Source organism: Lissotriton helveticus, chromosome 3_1 (assembly GCF_964261635.1).
Source record: "Lissotriton helveticus chromosome 3_1, aLisHel1.1, whole genome shotgun sequence".
NCBI classification, from domain to species: domain Eukaryota; kingdom Metazoa; phylum Chordata; class Amphibia; order Caudata; family Salamandridae; genus Lissotriton; species Lissotriton helveticus.
Genome location: NC_136061.1, coordinates 1,558,422,105 through 1,558,444,510, shown reverse-complemented (window position 1 = coordinate 1,558,444,510; position 22,406 = coordinate 1,558,422,105). Strand labels below are relative to the sequence as shown.

The following is a 22,406-nucleotide window of genomic DNA, read 5'->3' as shown; positions in this document are numbered from 1 at the left end:
TTGTACTCACTTTAACACCCCACCCCCCTCCTAATCCTAATGTCCAATGTGCGGGGTCTTAACAATCCTGTTAAGTGCAAGATGATACTCTCATACCTGGAGAAGACCATGGCTGACATATGCATATTACAAGAGACACCTGCTCTCCCTCGTATATTTCTCACTCAATTCTTACCATCTAGCACTTCCAAGTCAGCAGGAGTGGCGATTTTAGTCTCCAGGGAAGGGTGGGGCAGAAGGTGGCAGAGATCAGGGGACGGCTACTGACAGATCAGTTTCACATTGGGGGTACACCCAGGTTATTGGGTCCCTGTATGCACCCAATGAGGGCCAGGAACAATTCATCCACATGTCGGTCAGAGGCCATCACAAGAGATGAGCGCAAGATGTTACGGGGGGGGTGGCTTTAATCTTGTCTTGGACTCAACACAGCACTTCCACCAGACAGGTACTCTACAGCAGGCTTAGCCAAACTGAAGTACCTAGGTCTGGTAGACCTTGCTACCCTCCCCATGTCCCAAACGATAGTGGCACCTACGGGGTACCCTCCTGCAATGCCCTGCCATGGTTGAGCAAGTCAGCGTGCCATTGATGACTACCTCTTGCACAATGATAATCCTGACCCTCTACGGACTACACTATGGGAGGCCCTCAAGGGTGTGATTAAGGGTTCGCTAATAGCCATTTCGGCGGCTGACAATGCCGAGCACAGGTGGAAGAGGGAGGAGCTCACACAGAAAACAAGGGAATTAGAACAAATGCATCAGAAGACAGGAGCACCTAGGATTTGATGCCAGCTGACTAAAGCTCAGACACAATTAGCAGCCCTAGATCAGGACAGAGCCGAATGTGCAGCGTTACGACTACGCCACTCATTCTATGAGTAGGGGGACGTATGCAGGCGGTTGTTAAGGCACAAACTAAGTGAGGCCCGACAGGCACAGGGGGTGCAGGAGATGCAAGACCAGACCGGGAGACTAGTCACAGAGGACGCAGCTATAGCTGAGCCATTTCGAGACTTCTACAACCACCTATATGCGAGGCAGAAGTTGGAGGACACAGATAGAGATGGTTAAATAGCAGAGGTGCACCTCCCTACCTTAGCCTCCATACACTTGGAGCAGTTAGAGGGTGATATCTGAATAGAGTAAGTCATAGCAGCCATATCAAGGCTCGAATTAGCCAAATACCCCAGACCAGACTGTTACACCGCAGCCTTTTACAAACAATTCTGCCCTACACTGGCACCATTTTGGACCAGGCTTTTTAATACCTTCGCATCCCCAGGAGCAATCCCCGAATCAATGCCCGGGGCAGCAAAAGTGGTAATTCTTAAGCCCGGAAAGGACAAAACCAGCTGCAGGGCATACCGCTCTCGTTCGCTCCTGAACATAGATCTAAAATTATATACCGGGATCTTGGCACGTCGATTAGCTACTCACATGCCAGGCATGATTGACCCCGATCAGACAGGTTTTATTCCACACAGGCAGACGGGCGACAAAACTAAGAGGGTCTTACATCTTATTGAGAAGGAGTCACAGATCCCGGGAGATTTTATGCTCCTCACCATTGATGTGGAGAAGGCCTTAGACAGGGTCCACAGGCCTTACCTAGAGCAGGTGATGACTCAGGCTGGACTCTGCGAGAAAATGAGAACGCAAATTCGGAATTACTATTATTTTCCCCACAGCGTCCATTAGAGTGAATGGGCACACCTAGACATCCTGATTCATTGGAAAATACCTTGCATTCCTACACACACTGGTTGGCTCCAACGCTTATGGCATATCTTAGGGATGGAGAAGATATCCCACACACTAGCAGCAAAAGGCTCGACCTTTGGAGACTTGTGGCAACCATTCCTGAATATACTAGCCCAAGAGTTTCGGGAACTCACATGCCCCAGATATCATGACCGTGCCCAAAACCACCACCACCCAGCCGGTAATCCAGCAACAGTGAGACACTCTTACCCCAAATGGAATCTTTAATTTGCAATGGATGGGGTGGGAAGGTTTCATTCCCAGCATTTTGTTTTACTTGTTGGTACGTCAGCTGCCTGGGCTCTGCGTAGCCCCCGATTGATCACTCTTCGTAATGTACACGGACATACCAGCTGTTAAATCAATAGAGATTTAAACCTAAAAAGTGATGTGGACTGTCTTTTTTTGCAAGTTTAATGTAAACACCATTGCTAGTTTGTATTGCCACTTCACTTATGCAGAATAGGTTAGTATCTGTGACTGAGCAATTTCTTGAAAGCAAAATTAAGCTAGGAAAAATGAGAGCAGTAGGTTCTACCTGGAATTTCTATTCCAAAATCTTGCCTCGATAATTAATACATTCAATTAAGATATCAGATCAATTCGACGTCCAGTGCCGCTTCCTGGCACGATCAAACCCACCATTGTTTGTAGAGAGTAGCATTTTCGAATGAATAGTTTTATTTTGTTCCAAATCAAATTTCTAAATAACTAGTCTGTACTAAAGTTAAGTATACGACGATTTTATTGAAAATGTAGCATTTTAAGATACATATTTAGGATACTAATCTTACCCCCACACGGAGTCCCACGATTCCATTCATCTCTTTACTGGTCAGTCCAAGTAACAGATACTTTAATTGCTACATAATTTTCTGAGAAATGGAATTGGATTCCCTAAACATTGATTTAACAATTTTTTCAGCCCAATAATTATCTAGCTACGTAGACTTAGTTCATTTTAACGTAATAATCAGAAGGTCATGAAGTTGTACAATTATGAGAATCGGTGTATCTGTTGGTTATTATCTGAAAATATCAGCGTAAAGAATTACTTCGTACTTTTGCACTTCTACAGTGAATCCAAGGAAATGAGTGTTAATTCCTTCATTGCCATATTTAAAAAGAACTTGTGAGAAGTGGCAACACTTTCATTGCTCGGTAAAGGAGGTCTGTTAGCTTCCCTGTCATAAGTACTCTATTCATAGTGTCCCTGTATGGAGGCATTGGCACCACTACAAATAGTCCATACTCTTCACTAGAAACACTTTCACATGGTCATTGGTCTTCCTGGAATTTAGAAGATCACCAGGTATTCATCACTGAGAAGTTATTTGAATCATTTCTGTGCAAAGTCTTACATTACCTTGGTCTTCCTCTTTTAAGGAATCTGGAATGACCCTAAAGGCAGTAACAGACTAGGTCTACATTATTGGGGGGGGGGGGGAATTCCATGATTTAGAGCAATGTGTATGGTTTCCATTTGATCTATGGAAAACCACATTTGTTTTATGTTACCACATTCCTAAACTGTTTGGATAGCATGCAATCAGTACATACTAAAATCGGTTGCAACTATGAAACTATGTAGACCGCGAGCCTTTCCTGTGTTAGCATTTGTTGCATTAAAGACCCCGATTACTTTTTTTGCTATAATCCAGTTTTTTTTTTTGTTTGTCTGAGAAATCTGGACATTTAATCTGGTCCAAGCCCTCCATCCTAGTACTAAAATCAAAATAAGTATACAGCCAGGAATACAAGTTACAAATTCTGCACCTGCTTACCTGGATAGATTTCCCATTGATTGATCTCCTGCTTGTTGTGTTTAATCGAAAAGTCTGCACGTTTATCATAATAACATTAACTTTTAAAGCAATTTATGCCACCGCATTTTATTTTTTCCAAATAGTTTGCCATTTAAATGTTCGGCGCCTCATATCACCTCATTAGCTCTAAACTTCACCCCTTTATAGTGCAGATTTATTTTTCTCAACTCTTTTAAGTCGTTCCTGGAAACCTGTTTCAGCCCTAGTTTCCCCAAGCACAGTTATGGAAAATTGCTTTTCCATTTCCATGAAACAAAGAAATACATACATTCTAATAAGTCAGAAATGCAGTTGCTACGTTTTACTTCAGAGGACACATTCCCTCCATCCATCCATCCTGTCCCCATAGAGACTCATTTAGCTACACCAAGACCTCCCCCTCAAATCATGGGCTTTCCCTTACCATTTTGTGTGGGTATTTACACTTACCAATAAACCGGGGTAAACCGTGACATTTTCAGGGGTGAAAGTGTCAGAATATAACTCCCCTAAATGAGGTCTGTGGGTGGGCACAAACCTAAGCATTTTTGTTCTCTAAAATACCTCATATCCTTTCCTGGGATTAGATTTTCACTCACAGATCCTTAAACAAAATCTATTTAAGAGCAAAACCAAAATTCATGATTTTGAAATGACCTTTTGCAATCTAAAGACGTGTGTACAAATTTGACTTGCTTGTAATAATAGCTTCAGTAATAAGGCCCATGCCATGAGGATACGGATTATGTGGCTACGGTGAAATAGATTATATAGGGAGCCCTCTGCGCAGGAATGATCTTTTATCATATTCACGATATAGATCAGCTCTGATGTTTGAATAGAGCCTTTGCTTCTCCTTCACCTCAGACTGACTGCACTTAGTTACTGGCACCACCAAAACACTTATTAGGGTTTGCTGTCAATTTCAGGCCCCACTTGCATCTATCCAGGCTGCAAGCTTTTTAAAAAAGACATTTGGTCATCTGAGGACCTCTGATTGCAGCGGCCTAGAATGGCTCTAAGCTCCTATAATAGCTTCTTTAGAAGGACCAAACAGACACGGTTGACATTTTATGGTGTCCATATTGGAACTCGATGGAATTAGAAAGATTACACATTCAAAATGTGTGGCAAGTGGTTATTGCGAATTCAGACGTACTCCATTTACTGCCTTTAAAGAATGAGCTTGTTGAGAGAAAAAAAATCATCCTTTTATTATGCTCTCGGTAAGGAATTGACAGAGTGCTACCAATTTCCTACCAGTAGTTAACTGGTTAATTTGCAAACATACCAGTCACAGGAAATGCCCAGAGCGCAGCAATGCAATTTCATTTAGTTTACATTAGCAAGTGAAAACAGAATGCAACTGAAGCAGCTCCATAGTTCATCTATGTCAAGATGGGTGTTTACCCCACGAACCACAACTCGATTTGTCATCCACTTTGCACAATGTGTTTTATGCATGTGATCGGACTGCATTTGTCCTATATATCCTGAAATAAATAGAAGTTTAAAAAAACACAATGGAAAAGTTGCTTAACAAACTGAAGGCACCAGAAAAAGTGGTTACAATAGTATATACATACAGATTTACAGAGGGCAATATGCCCTGTATTACCATAGTTGCCTGTGGTAAGGGGCCATCACTCAAAAGAAAGCCTTAAGTGTATCATGATGCCCCTCCCAACTTTGGTACTGAATAGTATATTAATCTGCACATATTGCTCATGCCATGCTGATTTGTCATTATAAATACAAGGCAAATCCCGAGATAAAAAAAAAAATACTTAAATAAAAAACACCCACACGAGTACTCCAACTGATTTCCTCCATGACATTGTAACATGAATTCAAAGACAAAGTCAGTGTTCAGTTGCATTGTACTATGGGGACATGCCATTTTCATCTTTACACTTTTGTAATATTTCTTGGAATGTGAGCCAATTAGTACACGTGTTCCAGTGAACATGCAAGGCCACATATGTTGGCCAGTTTAGCAGAAAGACAAACAAAGACCCTTGAAGAAAGATTAGCTTAATAAAATGTAATTTTCAAATCACTATAGGAAACCAGATAATGCACCACATGAAGATAAAAATATGCAATTTATTTTTTTCTCTTGTCAACCACACAAGTTGGTTAATACAAACACATAAAGATTAATAAGTATTAGACTCTAGTTTTTAAATATTTAAGTGAATGTGGATATGCAAAGTGCCATTCTTTTTATAGATTAAAAACAATTTAAAAATTCACATTGTGCTTCCTCAGCGTTTAGTGTTCACCCAGTGGTAGCGGTCCACTCGGGGACCTGTAAATGCAGCAGACGGGCGGTAGGGTTTGAAGCCTTTAGCAGGAGGATAGAAGCCCTGCTTGTGAGGATGGTAGCCATCACTGGGATGAACCTTCTTCCGAGAAAACTGGGACCACACAGGGCTAGTGTGATGGCTGTAATCACCGGACTGGAAGAAAAGAAAAAAAAAAAAAAAAGTAAATTACATAAAATACATCTAACAAAAGAGTATTTTTACACACTGAAGAATGCCTCCCCGACACTCAAGTTCATAAATAGTCTCATTTCAAAGTTACTTAAAATGTGTTTAAAAGTGAGTTGAACAAGCTTAAAGGCAAAACAGATCTGTTCTGGCCATCTGAACATCTCGCTGAGCCAAATAGTAGCAGCTGATGACATGTCCCCAAAAAAAGAAAGTGTATATAGACACGGCACACCTGTTCTAGAGCTAAATAGGTGGAGGGTTTCCCAGAACTGAAATCTCACCACAATTCAAGTGTTTGTGACTAACTACTGCCCACTTCTCATAGTTCACGGCTGAGAAGTGGTCAATGAATGGCTGTCTGACATCTGAATCTCAGAGGTTTCCCTCCTGCCCATCGCCATTTCATTCTTGCTTAACTGCCCAACCTCCACACTATTCTATTACCCACAGTACTGTTTTTGGAAACATCTTGCATATCTACCGCACAAGTTTTATATACAGCGCTGCAAAACTGAATACATTTCGGAAGAAGCCAAAGGTAATTTAAGCTACCAAGTAAACATAACTTTGGATTCAAACTAGTGACTTAGATGGAGCCTGGTTGTTGAGAAGGGATGTCAGGTGACCAGTCACTGAAAACTTAGGGAGGGAGCCACACAATAGAGTAAATAAGTTTCCTTTGATGCAGATCCATACAAGCATTAAATACAAGCCCCTTCAACTCCGTACTCTAGGAAAAGGGCACAAAAAAACCTGACAGTTCCATTTGCAAGATGTCAAACAGAGGTGCTGACTCAAATACATCTACTCTACATTTGTTCTCTGAACAGAGGAACCCAAAGAACCACATTCACGTTCATGAAAGTGATCTGTATTGAGCGATAAGCCCAGCATGAGACCCACCCCATTCTGCAATTTGTAGCTATTGAAGTCAAAGTTGGTGGGGGAACCTACTGCAGTGGTTTGTCCCGACGACATTTGGTTCTTCTAGTACCGCACCACTTAAGACTCAAGTCATGCCTACATCCAACCTACAAATTGTTGGGCAGATTAAATATAGCGGATACAATTATATTAATCTCCAGTTATAGCAATATTAACTTGTGTCCAGTCGCAGCTGACATGGCTCACGGGTGGAGGGGATGTAGTTTAAAAAAAAAAAAAAAAGTGTACCTTTCCCGGGTCCTGTGTCCTGCGTCTTCGCTGCTTGGTCTGCTCTGGCTTTCCTACCTCCGCAGGAACTGGAAGCAGGCTGCCTCCCTCCCCTAAGCCAATCACAATGCTGCAATGGCAGCGTTTAAATTGGTTGCGACACCGACCACACAGGCGTCGGTGGGGAGGCCATTTTCTCCGTGGAGGCTGCAGGAAGCCCACATGGAGAAAAGGGAGTGCACACATGACTGGTTTGGTTGGCACCAGAAAGCCAACCATACAGTCAGGGCCCGCAGCATTGGGCTAGCCACTCCTCCCCTGCTCTCGAGCAGACCCACCTGCCCCCAACCAAACCCTTCTGTTCTCTCAGTGCAAGAAGCAGAAACATAAAATAGTATTTAATACCATTTTATGTTTCTGCTTTTCGCACTGCGAGAAAGCAGTGGGGCGACGCTCCTCTGTCCACATTGAGGAGCCGCCCCTGCTTGTGTACCAAATTGGTTAACTGATCTAGCTAGGATTTATAAGCACAAGTTAAATTGAATAATCTTGCCACCAGCTTTACAAATTAAGTAAACTACACCCATTGCTAGTTAACTGCAGACTTTACTTTAGGTATGTTTTTGTGCCACACTTTGACTTTATTTAATTCATTCGTTCTTCCCTGTAGTTTGCATAGACCACCATTACAGGAATTTAACTCAATGAAGGTTACTGGTTTTTAGATTGGTTTTGACAGATTACCCATTCCCAGACCTTGTATGACCAACAACAAAACTAGGGGGGGAGGGGGGGGGCACGATTGGGTTCATTTACATGTTGATCTTCTCCTACAGGATTGGACAGAAGTTGTGCTTTCACTGAACAGGTATTGCTTGTCAGCATAGCTAACCCAGACCTGCCATATTCAGGATAATACACACAATAGCAAAATCAAAGCTACAGCTAGATTAGGAAATTAATACCTGCTGTTCATTATGATCATACAGACAGTAAGCCAGAGTTATTCATTGTGAAAAGCATATGTTATGCCAATAGGCCTTTATGGGTGGATTGTTATTAAACCGTCTTAAAGCCTATTGACAAACATTCTCCAACTCTACTTTTAAAGCTGAAATGGTAGGCAAGGGTTATGGTTACACCTTCTGACAGCCCCTTTGTTTTTAGGCTTGGCAGCACAGCCGTCTGAGAACTTACCCTAAGAGAAGCACTGTGGCTCAGTTCAGGTGTTGATCTGGTCTACATGCATTTGATTTAAAATTAAGGGAGTGTTCATCCGCCTATGCAGTAGTTCTATTGCTCATAACAGACAGGACCTCTGTAAGGGTTACCAACAGTATCTATAGCAGATGGGGCCAATAAATGAAGGGGCTTTACCCTATTCCCAGTACAATAAGAATGCGTTTCACATTAAACTGTTTGCAAAAAAAACACACAAAGCTGCTTTATATTGTGAACTCTGACAAAAGCAATAAGAATGACTTACATTGCAAATCCAGGAAAATCTATAGGAAGTGACCACATATTTTAATGTTAGACAATACAACAGGAACAGGTTTTACATTGGGAACTTTGTACTATACACCATTCCATTACATCTATCCGGTTCTTTTTAATGTCGGGCCACAATAAAGGTTTCATGTCTCAAGAAGACCTGCTGTTCATGTATACTTTGGGGCAGCCTAAAAGGTTGGATGATCCCTAGGCATAGACCAGATTAATGTTTACATTCAAAATCAATGGGCCCATTTATTTTTTAATGTGACAAGACCAATAGCCTATCCCTTTACATTGTGAACTTGAAAAGGCATATTGATAACCTTCGATTAAAAAGCCTCATTTTCCAATACACAGACAAGGAGCACGCTATGTTTACAGTTCGTGCCTCCCCTATGATATTTATGTAGAGTACGTGATTTGTAGCATGGTTAGTCTGCAAGGTCCATTTACTTGGGTTTCCAATTTTTAACACTTGAAACGGTAAGGGTTTGTAATTTTGACGAGTGGTGTGTGCATTATGAAACTTTACAGATTTAAAAATAAACACTGGCTGGACCACAATTTGTTTTGTTGTGCTTTGCGGTTCAGTGTATCTAGCCCACATCAACCTAGATGAACTGGTTTTCGATCAGGTGACTGTTGCTTATTCTAGGTTGTTTTTGGTTGGTAAATGAGAATAGGTGTATGCGCTAGAAAAAGGCTGCAACTGGAATATCTGCAGACTTGTAGTGGCTTGGAGCTGGTGGTACTCTAAGAAGGGGACCATCACTTTTGCTTGGTTATTGCTGGCCAGCAGCTAAGTGTCAACTATCATGGCCTAGGTCTTGAAGTACTCACCAAGAGCAGGTGAGCTGGTCTCCTGTCCACAAGGTCCCAGGGACACAAAGGATTTCACTATCAACACAAGAACATGAGGACCACACTGGGTGGGGCGGAGATGGGTGGAAGTGATCATGGTTGGGAAGAGGACCATTCTGACATACACCATCATCTCGCTGTGCAAGAGGTGTGTGTGCGCGCAAGATGAGCCGCCATCTGAGGTACCGGGATGTGAGAAGTGTGAGAGAAGCTTGCAGAGTCGGAGGGACAAGTGCTTGCAGCCAGGGGACCCTTGCTTGTGCGCCAGAGTGTGATGTCAGAGGTGCATTGGGGGAACCTGAACCAGGAGCTGAGACGGTCTTCGGCCTCCAGATCGTGAGGAAGACAGTGCATGGCAGATCAGCCTCTGTCGGAGGTAGTTGGCTCCATCTCCCTGGACCCATTCTACAGGGTGCTTTGTTTTAGAAAAACCGGACAAGACCAGAGTAAGGGTTTAGTGTGCCTTGTGGACATCTGCAGCAGACTGTTAGGGGCCTACGGCAGGTGACAACTCCGCTTGAGGGGAAAGCATTTCCCCGGACTTGGGAGTGCACCTGCTTCCTGGTCTGGATATCCATCCCACATTCATGCAGATGCCTTCGGGCACCTGGAGGTCTAATGCTGATGGATGAAACCTGGCTAGGTGGTTCCAACTGTCTAGTCAAAATGGCGCCAGCTGGGGCAACATGCAAAGCCCTCCATCAAAAAACCCCGCTCTACCTTTCTTACAAACTCAAAAAAGCGGGCAGTGCCCATACGATGAGAAGCACCAACTCTCCTCCTCGTCGTCCCCCCTTTGCTAAAAAAAGAAAGCCGCACAACCTCGCTCCTTCTCTGGTAAGGCCCCCAGCATCTGGAATACCCTCCCTAAAGACCTACGACTGAATCCTTCATACGTCAGTTTCAAAGAAGACCTTAAATTGCACCTGCTCAACAAATATTGGGGTCCATAATTTTATGCCCATTCTTGCTATTCAATCTCTTCCTTTTTGAATCTCCAACCTTCTCCCACCTCTCCTGCACTCCACCAACACCTAATAGCCCCCCACCTTACCCATCCACACCTCTTGCGTCCCTCTTGTTTCACCCATTTCCTTAAAATTAGCCAACTCTGCCTCCCCTCTCGTCTAACCCTTCCGTTTCATTCAAAATTCGAGTCTAGTTCCTTTTTACTGTTTAATAATTTGTAATTATGTTATCCATATACTGCCTAGTAAATAGCTCCGTCCTTTCACTTTGTATCCACAATAATGAGTCTAGTTCCCTTTACTGTTTAATCATTTGTAATTTTTATCTCTATATTGCTTAGCAAATACCTTCATCCTTTCACTTTGTATCATAATCAAGGTATGTTATTCACTTTGTTCGTTACCATTTGTTTTTGTAACCCATGTGCTATAGTCTTCCCAATGTATCGCGCTCTGATACCTAAGGGTGAAGCCAGGGCTATATAAAACCTCTTAAATTAAAAAAACATGCAAACCTCTTAAATTAAAAAAAACATGCATCATTGGCTGGTGCTTTTGAAGTCGGAGGGGCTGGGTCATGAGGTGGAGTCAAAGAACTGGTAATGGGAAAGTCCGACAGCTGCAAAGAACTGTAAATTGTATATACAACGCGCATCTAGTTTTGATTTCAGTGTGTGTAAAATACAATGACAGTGTTTTTGTGCATATGGTGTAGAGTCTTTTTGAATCATATGTAGTGTCAAATGGGGAGCGGAGGGCCGGTGTCAACACTTTACACTCGAGTGAGGATAAGCCGGACTGCTTGTGCCAAGCGATCAGAGCATGAGCACAGGTTATCTAGACAAGTGTATCGTACACATGCCAATTGAAAAGGTGGATTCAGGCTGGCATTTTAGTCAGCCCAAACCCACTGGGTCTAATAGGGACTCTAAACTCTGGGGCTATATCACGAATGGACTTTTCTGGTGCAGAGCGCTTGATGTGCCTGCCGGGCATATAGTGAGATCATTTAACCAGATTAAAGGGATAGTACAGCTCGGAAACTGAGCAAGGTATGCTTAATTCTGTTTTGGAGGCGTGCAGGCTGAAAACAAAGCACAAACCTACAGAAGTATGGAGTTAAATAAATTTACTTCACACACTGCAGGTGCACCAACCCTGCACCAATAAAGTATAGCATGAAGTAATCTCCCCACCCGCCGACTTTCACTTCTCCCTCCATGTTGACAAAAAACGCTGTTACAGGTTCCTTCCCATTGAAGAGCTTAGGGAAAATGATACCCTCGCTTCAAGTTGGAGAGAAGACTGCTGATTCATGTAGCCATTTCGTCCAGTTTGAATTATAGTAAAGCAGGCTCACTTGGCTTTCCTAAATATCTTCCCGGTCACCTCGAGGCTGTGCAAAATGCAGCTGCTGCATCTGTTACTTAATGTAACTAACACTTCTATTAAATGGCAGTTCCAATTCCTCCACAGGTTACCACTGAACAAACGTATTTTTTTTTTTAAGACACCGCATGGTACACTATGCACTTGGCGGCTCTTGTCCTGAGCATCAGTTTGGTTGGGCCACAGTTCCATCAAACCAGAGCAAACAAGATGTTTTTTTTTCTTGTTACTCACTCCATTCCTCGTATGTCAGAGGTAAACTACTCTTGTACAACACTGAGCGGTAAGCCATTCCCAGTGAAGCATATTAAAGCCAGACCGGTTGCCATTGCAGGCTACAAATTGGCCAAGGCACTCCATAGGCATTGTACCCCACAATTGTGCCCATCCCCAAATCACTTGCGGCTTAAGTACAAAGCTTTTGAAGCAATACAGTAATGCCCCAAAACAGAGAAGTTCGCTCTATCTAGACTAAATTTATAGATTACACAGACTATGAATATACTGAAGGAAAATAAATTTGGATAGGTCATCTGATACAAGCCATACCTGGTAGATGCTATTTGGGTTGCTGACCGTTGGGATGGTTTTCGGCTCCTTGATGGAGGTTTCTTCATCCGAGGAGATTGCAGAATAATCAAAAGTGGATTTTTCAACAGCAACACCAATACACCTGGAGATCTCGAACTTCGAGAATTCATTGGTCACGCCCCCATCAAAGTGGGCAACTGTGAAAGGCCGACTTTTCTCACCATACCTACAAAGCACAACACAAACCGGTTATATTAACCCAGGGAGCAATCCAACACTACACTCCTAAGTTAAACCGCCACCTTTGGGCAGCAGGCATGTTTACCCAGGGGCGGCTCCTCCAGTTGAGGAAAGTAGTGTTACCTTGCCTGCTTTAAGCACAGCAAGCATACATGAACAAGTAAAATTACTTGTCAATGCCATTTTACTTACCACTGCAGTGTGCGGGCAGGGCTGAATCCTGCAATTGCCAGATTACAGCTGCCCCTATGGTGCGCATGTCAGGTTGGCCGGCTCCATTGCTACAGGCTGAGCAACACTCGCAAAGCGCACCCAGCAATCCCATTGCTGTGAAACAGCTGGGGGGGGGGGGGGGTTAAGGGAAAATCACTGGCACAGGCCTCTAGCCACAAAATGAGCGCTGGGTTAGCCTGCTCACACCAATCCTCGAGCTGCTCTCCTGGAGAGCAGCTCCAGGATTTATTGCATTGGTGTTCACTGAGCAGGAAGTCAGTCCTTCCCTTTCCTGTTCGTTGACATGGATCAGGGAGAGAATTGTGCACCCAGGGGCGCAGTATAATACAAGTTTGATGCCTTAGCGCGCTACCATATTTTTTATAGTTTTAGCGGCCACTAAGGTTACCTTCTGGCACTGGAGCTAAATAAATTGCTTCTGGAGAGATTCTTGTGCAAGTTAAAGAACACAACTGGTTAAAATAAATAATCAGTGGCATCCTGAATGTGGGGGCAATAATGTAGCCCAGATATGGTGCTCATTGAGCAGTTAATTGACGAAGCCGGGTAGTCTACTCAATGTCATTACAACGGGTAAATAAAATTGACATTTATATCAGCAACTTCTTAAAAATGTGGTCGATGCATGCTGCAAAAGAATGCAGATGTATGGAAAGGAGGACTTCTGCTCCCGAAAAACCCATACTTGCAACCAAAAAATTATGGCACTATACATTTTGGTGGAAGTCGTCTTACAATACTTTTGAAAATACTAGGTTGGTAGATTCCTGCATAGGTTCATGAAATTCCACAACATTTTTAGCATAATACATTTTGGATACAATTAATTTAATGGACCTCTTCGACATGGTCAGCAGTTATTCTGAAACCAGCTATAATGGGCATTCCCGGGAACCCTCGCCAATCACGATAGCTTCCTTTCTCCTATTAAGGAAAGGGCGCCAATTGTCACACAAACCTAGGTGGCAAGGAGCACTGCTACTGACCTGGAGGGTATTTGTTTTAAGAAGAGACAACAACAATGTGGATCACAGCACAAACGTTGGTGAGGTTTCTATATCGAGAGGCAATTCATAACCAGCTAAAACGGGATATAAGGGGCTTTTTATAACATTGAGTAAACTCTAAGAAGAGCTAACATTTAAAAGGTTAAACAGGAGCGCACAATAAAATAAAGCACTGCCTCCCAAAACAACTAAAACAGAGTGGTAAAGTAAGACTGGTCCAGGATAGTCTACTGATGTTTGGATACATACATATTCTTACAAAGAGTGAGGCAAACTAGTTTTGTCGTTATACAGGTCTGACCTAAAGGCAGTTACGTTACCCGAACATTAAATAACCTGGGTGCAGAACACCAGCTTAAAGAGTAAATTTAGATTCCATAAATGAAAAAGAGGTCGCTCCAGAGAAAATTCTATCCAGCAATTTGGAAACCATCAGCCTCTCCTAATCTACGGGGAAAGCCAGGTTGAGCCATCTTGATTACCAGGAAAGTACCTTTAAAAAGGCAAATTCCAAACCCAATAATATCCACTAGGATAACTAGTTTACTTTTTTTCAAGTCAAGACATCTTTCACAGTTTTGTGCATGTGGGTGGCCATTACAGACCACATGTTTTGTCCCTACCACATAGAGCTCTAACAAAACCTCTGGAGCACACACTCAATTTAGATGAAAATCAGAGATACGTGGGAGGTTCCACTGCCTTTCAATTTGACCTCTTGGCAAAGCCAAGTCCACCAACAATCTGGAACGAAGCCCTACATGGATAGCTCCACGAGTTAAACAGTACAAGCGGCAGTAGAGAACCGGCAAAATGTGGACCTCAGACAACTAGTCCGTCCTCAGAGACCAGATTGTTGATCATTTCTGTAGCCTTAGGCAGGGCCACTAACACATTAGACTCAAACGTACGAGACATATGGAATAATAGGTTCAACCAAACCCCAGAGTGGAATCACTCATTGAAAGCTGTTCTTGCCCACTTAAGAGTGGTACTGCAAGAAGGTCAGGTTGCCCAACATATTCTTGCCACAAACAGGCAGAAAGGAATGGACAACAAAAGTAAGCTTTAGGGTGTTAAGTCTTACCAGCATAAACTACTTACTACAGAAGCCATACAGTATGGGCACGAAGAACATGCTTTGCATGCCAATTCTGACATGCAAATTGAAGACAATCAAGGAGAACCCACCTGCAGGACACCTCAAACGGATCAACCCATATGGTCATCTCCGCCGGCAAACCCAAGTCACTGAAGTTCACACTGCTCTCAGCACACGCCCTCTGCAGCATCAAATCAGTGGACTGTTGCTTGTTAATCCGGATGCACCTATGGGATTGAAAGCAGAGAAAAAGACAATCAAGGGTTCAAAAACATTGCAACAAGTTCGGCAGTGGATATTAATGGCCTTCGTGTCAATGAGACATCAATGATGAAAGGTCAGCAGGGGAGAATACCACAGAAGAGGGATAGCAAAGGGGACTGCTCCTAGGTCAGAGTGGTTGAAACATTTGGACACGTTGAACAGCTTTTACCACCCCACCCAGCATTGGAGGTGGATGCATTAGCACAAGTGTACAGAGCACACTCCATGTGTACTTGTACCAGGGGAACCCCATACCATCCATATGAGATGGGATGCAGCTGGGCCCTAAGACCCCCCCCCCACCCCCCCCCCCCCCACACACACACACACACACACTATCAACCTATCCGCTCCCGACCAGTGTCTTGGGCGGATGCCTGCATGCGGTGTGAGCCATGCTGAACCACTGCAATATGCATTAGTCCCATTCAGGTGCCCAACGCCCATTGGGCTAAAGGGGGTTCAGCCCCCGTCCCCCCCCCCCCCCCACCCCCGTCAGTCTTCAGCCCTTGCGGCTGACTTACATGAACTGCAATACCGAAAGTAAGCAAAATGTTCTTCCCCCGTTTAACTTTTTTTTTTAAGGCTGCACGTCATAGCTTTTTTATTATCGGGTGCCTTAGAATGGCATCTGAGAATTCAATTTTAATTACCACTGCCTAGAGACCCAGGTTCCGCCTGAGCCAGCCATCCTCTAAAAAGTTTCAGCAAACCACCCTGCCCCCCGCTTTGTTTTCTTGGAGATACGGAGATGCTATTCTTCCATGAAGGGAGGAATTTCACCTAAGCAATTTTGATGTGCTGTGCAGCATGGGGTGGGAGTGGGAAGATTTTCACAGCAGGGGGATATGACGCCTGCAGGATTTCCTTTACAAAAGAAAAGTGTCACATGCACTGGCCATCCCTTTCCCCTGCTGTGCACTTCTTCCCACTCCCAGCACCAAGAGTCCTGTAGTGTGAGCTTGGGTTTTGTGGCTGACCTTTCAAGTGAGCACTGCCTGCCCTGGGCATTTCGGACACAGCTTCGAGGAACACCTCAACCTAATTTCTCAGGAGCCGTCCTTACTTGTATCCAGTCTGTACTTTGGAGCGTTGTTAGATTTGGTGCTCATAATTTTGCAGCTGTGGATTTGACGGCTAGTTAGGTATTGGCCTTCTCAATTACTTTGGCTGGGAAGGAGAGCAGGGATATGGATCTGTAGTTCTTGAGGTCGGCAGAAGGTTTCTTCAGTAGGGGGTTGATCTCAGCGAGTTTCTAGTCTTCAGGGAAGGTGGTGGATTCGATGGAGCAGTTGATTGTGCAGCAGAGTTGGGTACAATGGAGGCACTGGCTCTGTTGAATATGTGATGTGAGCAGGAAGCAGATGGGGCTCAGAGTGGATGTTCATGAACTGGAGGGTATTAGTGGTGAGGGAGGTCCAGTTGAGTAGGGTCTGGGTCAGTTGGGTGCAGTGGTTTTACCAGGAGCTAAGGGGGCAGGGGGTTGGTTGGTTGTTGAGAGCCTTGATCTTGCAGTGGAAGAATGTGGCAAGGTTGTCCAGAGGTCGTGGGAGGGAGAGGGGGGGGGGGAGATAGGTTTGTCATCTCCATGCCAGATTTGGTGAACGTTGACCATGGTGAAGAGTAGTTTGTGGTTGTGTTGGGAGAGGATGTGTTCTTGTATGGCCATTTTCTTAGTTGAAGAGGTGGTGGTGTTGAGTTACAGGGGTTTTGAAGGCTGCGTGGTCTGCCGAGGACATGCTGCTTCTCATCTGCAGGTGCGCCTGGAATCTTAGAGGGGAGATAACCAGTTGGCTTTCTTGGAGGGTTGCTTGCCTGAGTGTTTCCTGAGGGGTCCACTGTGTTGGCACAGTTGGAGATCCATGAGTGGAGTTTGCGTGCAGAGGCATTGGGGTTCGTGGATATCTGTGGTGGGAATGCAGTGAGTTGGTCCTCAGTGACTTTCTTTCACCCATTTTCTGGGTGGCGGGGGGGGGTGTACTGGTTTACAGTGGGTTTGGTGAAGGAGAAGTGGATGCAGGTGTGGTTAGCCACACATCTGAACTACAGTGGACCAAAGGAGATGTTGCTGCCTGGAGAAGATAGGGTGAGTGTTACCTGCTGAGTGGTTTGGAGAGGTGACCAATTGTCCAGTTGGAAATTGAGATCGGAGGAGGCTGTAACCATAGAGGAGAGTGTGGTGTGTGATGAAGTGGACTAGGGATTCGCTTAACGGAGGTGGAGTCCACGAGGTCTGTAGACGAGGAAGCCACAGATGGTGGTATTCAGGTTGGTTTTGATCTGGAAGTCTAGGTGCTCCATGGTGGTAGATTTGTTATCCAAGATGGTTGTGATGGGGTGGGTTTTTGTGCACAATGGCGATACATCCTCCTGGTCTGGTGGAACAGTCTTTGTGGCCCTGATTTTGTAGCCTTCTGGGATGGTAACATCTGGGGCCTTAGGTGGCATCCATCCAGGTTTCAGTGAGGCAGGTGATGCCGGTGGAGACTGAGTCAAGCAGATCCCGATTTCCAAGTCATGATTTCAGAGGGAGCGTGTGCTGATTAGGATACAGCATAGGCCATCGGGCGTGGTTTTTGTGGGTCATGCAGTGAGTTTATTTGGTTTGTGGTGGCAGGCAAAGGTGCTGCTGCAGTTGTGGCAGGAGAAAGGGTCGATTGGCAACACGACTTGGCAGGCTGAGTGGAATCTGGTGTTGAGGGAGTGGATGGTGCCATAGCAGTGGATGGCCCAAGCACCAGGGTCTATGGCAAGGGGTGCAGTCTAGACGTGGACAGGCTTGCCTTTGGTGCATCTGCTGCACAGATATCAGAGCAGCAAAACAGATACTCACCACTGGACCACCAGGGATGAGGTGCAGGTGGAGGAGAGCCTCGAACACACAGACCTGCAAGGGTCAGGGGAAGCAGCAACCAGGCAGAGCTGTGCCAGAAGAGAAGCAGTTCACCGATAAGGTCTGAGAGATAGCAAGTATAGACCCGGTTCCAGTGAGGTCTACACTGCAGCTCCTATTCTTTACTATTGATTCGCAGCACTAAAGCCATAACCCCTCATAATGTAAGATACGCATCAGAAATAAAACCAAATACTCAAATCCTAAGCTTCACATCAAATTAAACCTCCATTAAGGACTACGTACATGTTAAAAATACCACCGTGTTTCAGTCCAGAACATTTCCATACAATGAACTCTGGGATGTATAGTTCTGCCCACCACACACCAGTTGAGTATGGTGTTCTTGATGCCATGGGGAAAACTTGTAAGGTTAGCCTCCATTGCAAGTGTGAACCAGTTACCCCTTTTGCTCACCTGAAAGCTTGCCCTTTCGACGGGTTCTCCAAATACCAGTGGTTTCTGTACTTTGCAAACAGGATACTTGTCAAGTTAACTGCAAACCGCTCGATTTTCTGCTTGCTCATTTTCTCGTGTTTTTTTGCCAGTCTTGTGAAAAAAACCACTGTGGCAGCAATTTCGTCCTTCATTTTTCTTTTCTCACCCCCTTTTCAACTCTGCTCCCAATAAAAATGACACCAACACAAAAAACCTTATAAAATAAGAAAAATGAATAGTCAAACAGAAGCAGTGAAAACGTTCACACCACACACAATTACGCAAAGTCCGCATTTATGGGTCCAAAGTTATTTTCTTGGAAATTTTTATATAGTGGCAATGAGCCCAAATATGATTGAAGTAAGGGAACTGGCCTGAATGTTTCTCTTAAATCCACATTAGACGAAATGTGAAACCGTTTGAGGTAATTCAGCTAATGTTCACATTGCCTGCTAGAGATTAAAATGGAACATTAACAAAGCCTATATATCTAATTTAATGTTCTAACAGCGATTTTATAGTGAAACACATGGGAGGGACTCCGAGCTATAGTTGAAAAGTAGTCCCTCATGGTCTTCAATGCAAACACTGGAGTGGGGGGATATATCCAATATTAAGTGAGAGATTAACACTAATCATGGCTGAGTCAAGCCACGATTGACTATCTGAAGCCATTGGCTGCAAGTAACTGGTCGAAAAAACAAGCTTTGATAAATGCATTAGGTTTCACCTATGTGATTATTAAGCTGTTTTTAGGTCTCGCGTGGCTACTGCGCACATGCACAGTCGAGCTCGTGAGATTTTATGTTTTAAGGAGAACTTCACTAGCGAGGGTTAGGCCCCGCCCCTCTTCTCCATTGGCTGGCCTCCTAAACGGTGGCCAGCAATTGGAGAAGAGGTCCTAGTGACGTTCTTTTTCTTTAAGCCCTGTCTTTTTCAGATTGACTTCCCCGACTTACTGCTGGCGTAAAAGGTTTCTGATCTTTTTAAGGGGTCCAGATGGCCCCATAAAGATAAGGAAACTTACCCCAGCAGGAAGTCGGGGAGGTCAATCTGAAAAAGACAGGGCTTCAAGACTAAAGGCAGCGTTTTCCCTCTCTCCGCAGTCCTCTTCCCTCTCCCCCTCTCAGCACCCCTCGCCGCTGTGTGTGCTCATAACTATACACTCTAAACTGTATTCAATACTTCAGATCTTATATATTTTAATAATCCCCTCCGTGAACTATATTGTATTTGATGGAGCATGTCCTCTCTAACAAATCTAATTTATATTTCTCTTGATGTAACATTTTGCTACCATGTGTGTATTGATTGATGTTCGCTACCTGAATGCTGCATACTCTGCATATATTGTTTGATGCCCTGAGTATTTACGCTGCCTTCTTGTTAGTTCATATTGAACATGATGATTGAGATAGTCCGGAGTGCTGCTGTTTGTCGAGTAGGCGGGCCCTGCGGAACTGACTGTCGGGTAACTGCTTGGCTCAGTGCACAGCCCAACTCGCTCGGGAGCTGCGAGTTGCGGAGCCTTGGGTCCTCGATGCGCCGGCCTCCCCTACGTGGCCCTATTCGCAGTGTGGATGCCTGCTTGGGGTCCACGGTCTGCTTTACAATGCCTGCGGCTCCTCTCCACGCAATACAGGCAGGAGCAGCTTGCTGATCTAGAATACTGTCTTCAAGGAGCAGGTGAGCAACAGAAGGAGTGCAGTAACACGCCTGGAAGCGGTGCCTCATTGTACTCAGTGGTTGCTTTGTCTCAGTAACTGAGCGTGTGGCCCAGATTTGCGGGGTGTGAATAGAGCTTACTTCACATTCACCAACTGCCTGTAACGTTGCCCGACTCATTGGGACACCGCGACACCCTCCAGCTAACGGATCAATTTTTTCCTGCTACATACACCGCAGTATTGCGAGCGGTTTGGGACTCCAAATACCGGCAGCACCAGCCTGTAATCTGAGAATTCCTGCATAACAAAGTATATGGTGATTACGGTTTCCAAGCTACTGGAGGAGCCCGCCACTTGTCTTTTTGAGTGACATTTCCAGCGACTAAGGAGGTAGGAGTGTGCACCACCACATCCACCACCACCACCACCACCACCACCACCACATCTGTGGTGTGTGTGTGTGTGTGTGTGTGTGTGTGTGTGTGTGTGTGTGCGCAAATGCAAGAGGTCTCGCATTTGCGAGAGATTAAGCTATTGGCATTGTAAATGACAATGCCATTTATTTATCTGATTTCAAAACCAACACAAATAAAAAAAGTTGTCATTTACAATGCAAATAGCTCTAACTTTTGCAAAGGCAAGACCGTTGCATTGTAAATGCTTGTTGTTGTAGCTTGCTGAGTAGTTGTACAATAAAAGTTACAGAAAGTCCATTAACCCCTTGGATGCTGGTGATGGAACCACTTCGTCACCAGCCACGGGTGGGCTGTGCTAATGACGGAGTGGTGCCGTGACGGCCCAGCCGCCGCACCTGCGCGGCATTAATTTTTGCACCTGCGTGGCGCGTTCTATTAGGCGGGCGAGGCCGTGACGGAACCACTCCGTCACAAGCACAGCGAACCCGTGGCTGGTGACGGAGTGGTTCCGTCACCAGCATGGCAGTGCCGCGCAGCCCCCCAGCGCCGCGGCGGTATTAAGCGCCGCGGCGGTATTAACCGCCGCGGTCAAGGGTTTAAAGTGCTATGACTTGTTTATGTACGAAAAGGAAATATATTGTGCTGTTAGTAGTTGTATAGTGCAGATAAGTAACAGCAATTTTTGTTAATGAAATTAAAGAGGGAAATAGAATTGCTGTAACATAGTCTTTAGAGTTATAACAACCTTTGGCCCCCAGTGCCACTGCAGCATTCAGATCATGACCCCGTTGTCTGTGAAGTAACTGCACTTGTGACTGTTTAGATTAAACTATAGCATAGCACATTTATATTAACTTTATTTTTAACGCGCAATGTTTATTACAACATTTAGAATTTGATTGTAATGACCAATTAGATTAAGCTGTAAAAAAAAAAAATCTGATATTCCCTACAAAGTGCAAAGAGATTTACTGAGGCATGACTAGGAAATGGCACAAACGCCAGTAATCCAGCATGCTGTTAGAAGCACTTTGCCTCTTCCACAGGAAGAGATCTTATATGGACAGTGAATGGGACTTAAACAGCGTGAACAGCTGTGATACTTAGTATCGTAAATGTGTGCAAACAAGGGAAGTTCTCAAAGAAAAAAAAAAGTTCGCACAAAAGTGAATGAGCACAGTAGATCAGCCATGGGAACTGATAAGAGCCACCCTTTTAAGAGATATTAAAGACAAGAGATTTTGAAAGCACATCGTAAGCAAAACCTAAAAAAATAAAAATTAAAAAAAACAAAAGAACATTTGATGAAAAGGGTCTATCCCTGTATGCATATTTATCAATAGGTATGTTTGACAGCTGTGCTGTCAAAAACCCACACCCAAAAATTCAGACTGCCTCGCAGCACAAGTATTGCTTGGACACTGCGGGGTGGGGGGGGGGGGGGGAGATACAGGAAATACTTGTGCAATCCTGTACTCTTCAAGATAACTTAAGTGTCCCGTCCCTGATGATAAATGCATTAAATTAATTACACTACAACCCCCCACCCACCCCGGTCAGTGCTCGAAGGAAAGTTCCCAGCAGGGGAGCCTGTGTTGAGGACCTGCCTTCTTGAGTGGTGGAAGCAGCCTCAAGGCAGACTGGCCTCTCTGTGAGGGAAAAGAAGTTCTCAAGCGCT

General features: G+C 44.5%; 1 protein-coding gene across 1 annotated transcript; it reads right to left on the bottom strand.

Annotated features, from left to right (window-relative positions):
• Window positions 1-5,488: 5,488 nt before the first annotated feature.
• Window positions 5,489-18,846, bottom strand: BTG4 (BTG anti-proliferation factor 4). The gene is made up of 4 exons (XM_078683955.1): window positions 18,625-18,846; window positions 15,140-15,277; window positions 12,486-12,693; window positions 5,489-6,033 (listed from the first exon to the last, which is right to left on the bottom strand). Exons 1-4 carry the CDS (start codon window positions 18,795-18,797, stop codon window positions 5,839-5,841), a joined length of 714 nt encoding a protein of 237 aa, XP_078540081.1. The 5' UTR covers window positions 18,798-18,846; the 3' UTR covers window positions 5,489-5,838.
• Window positions 18,847-22,406: the final 3,560 nt, after the last annotated feature.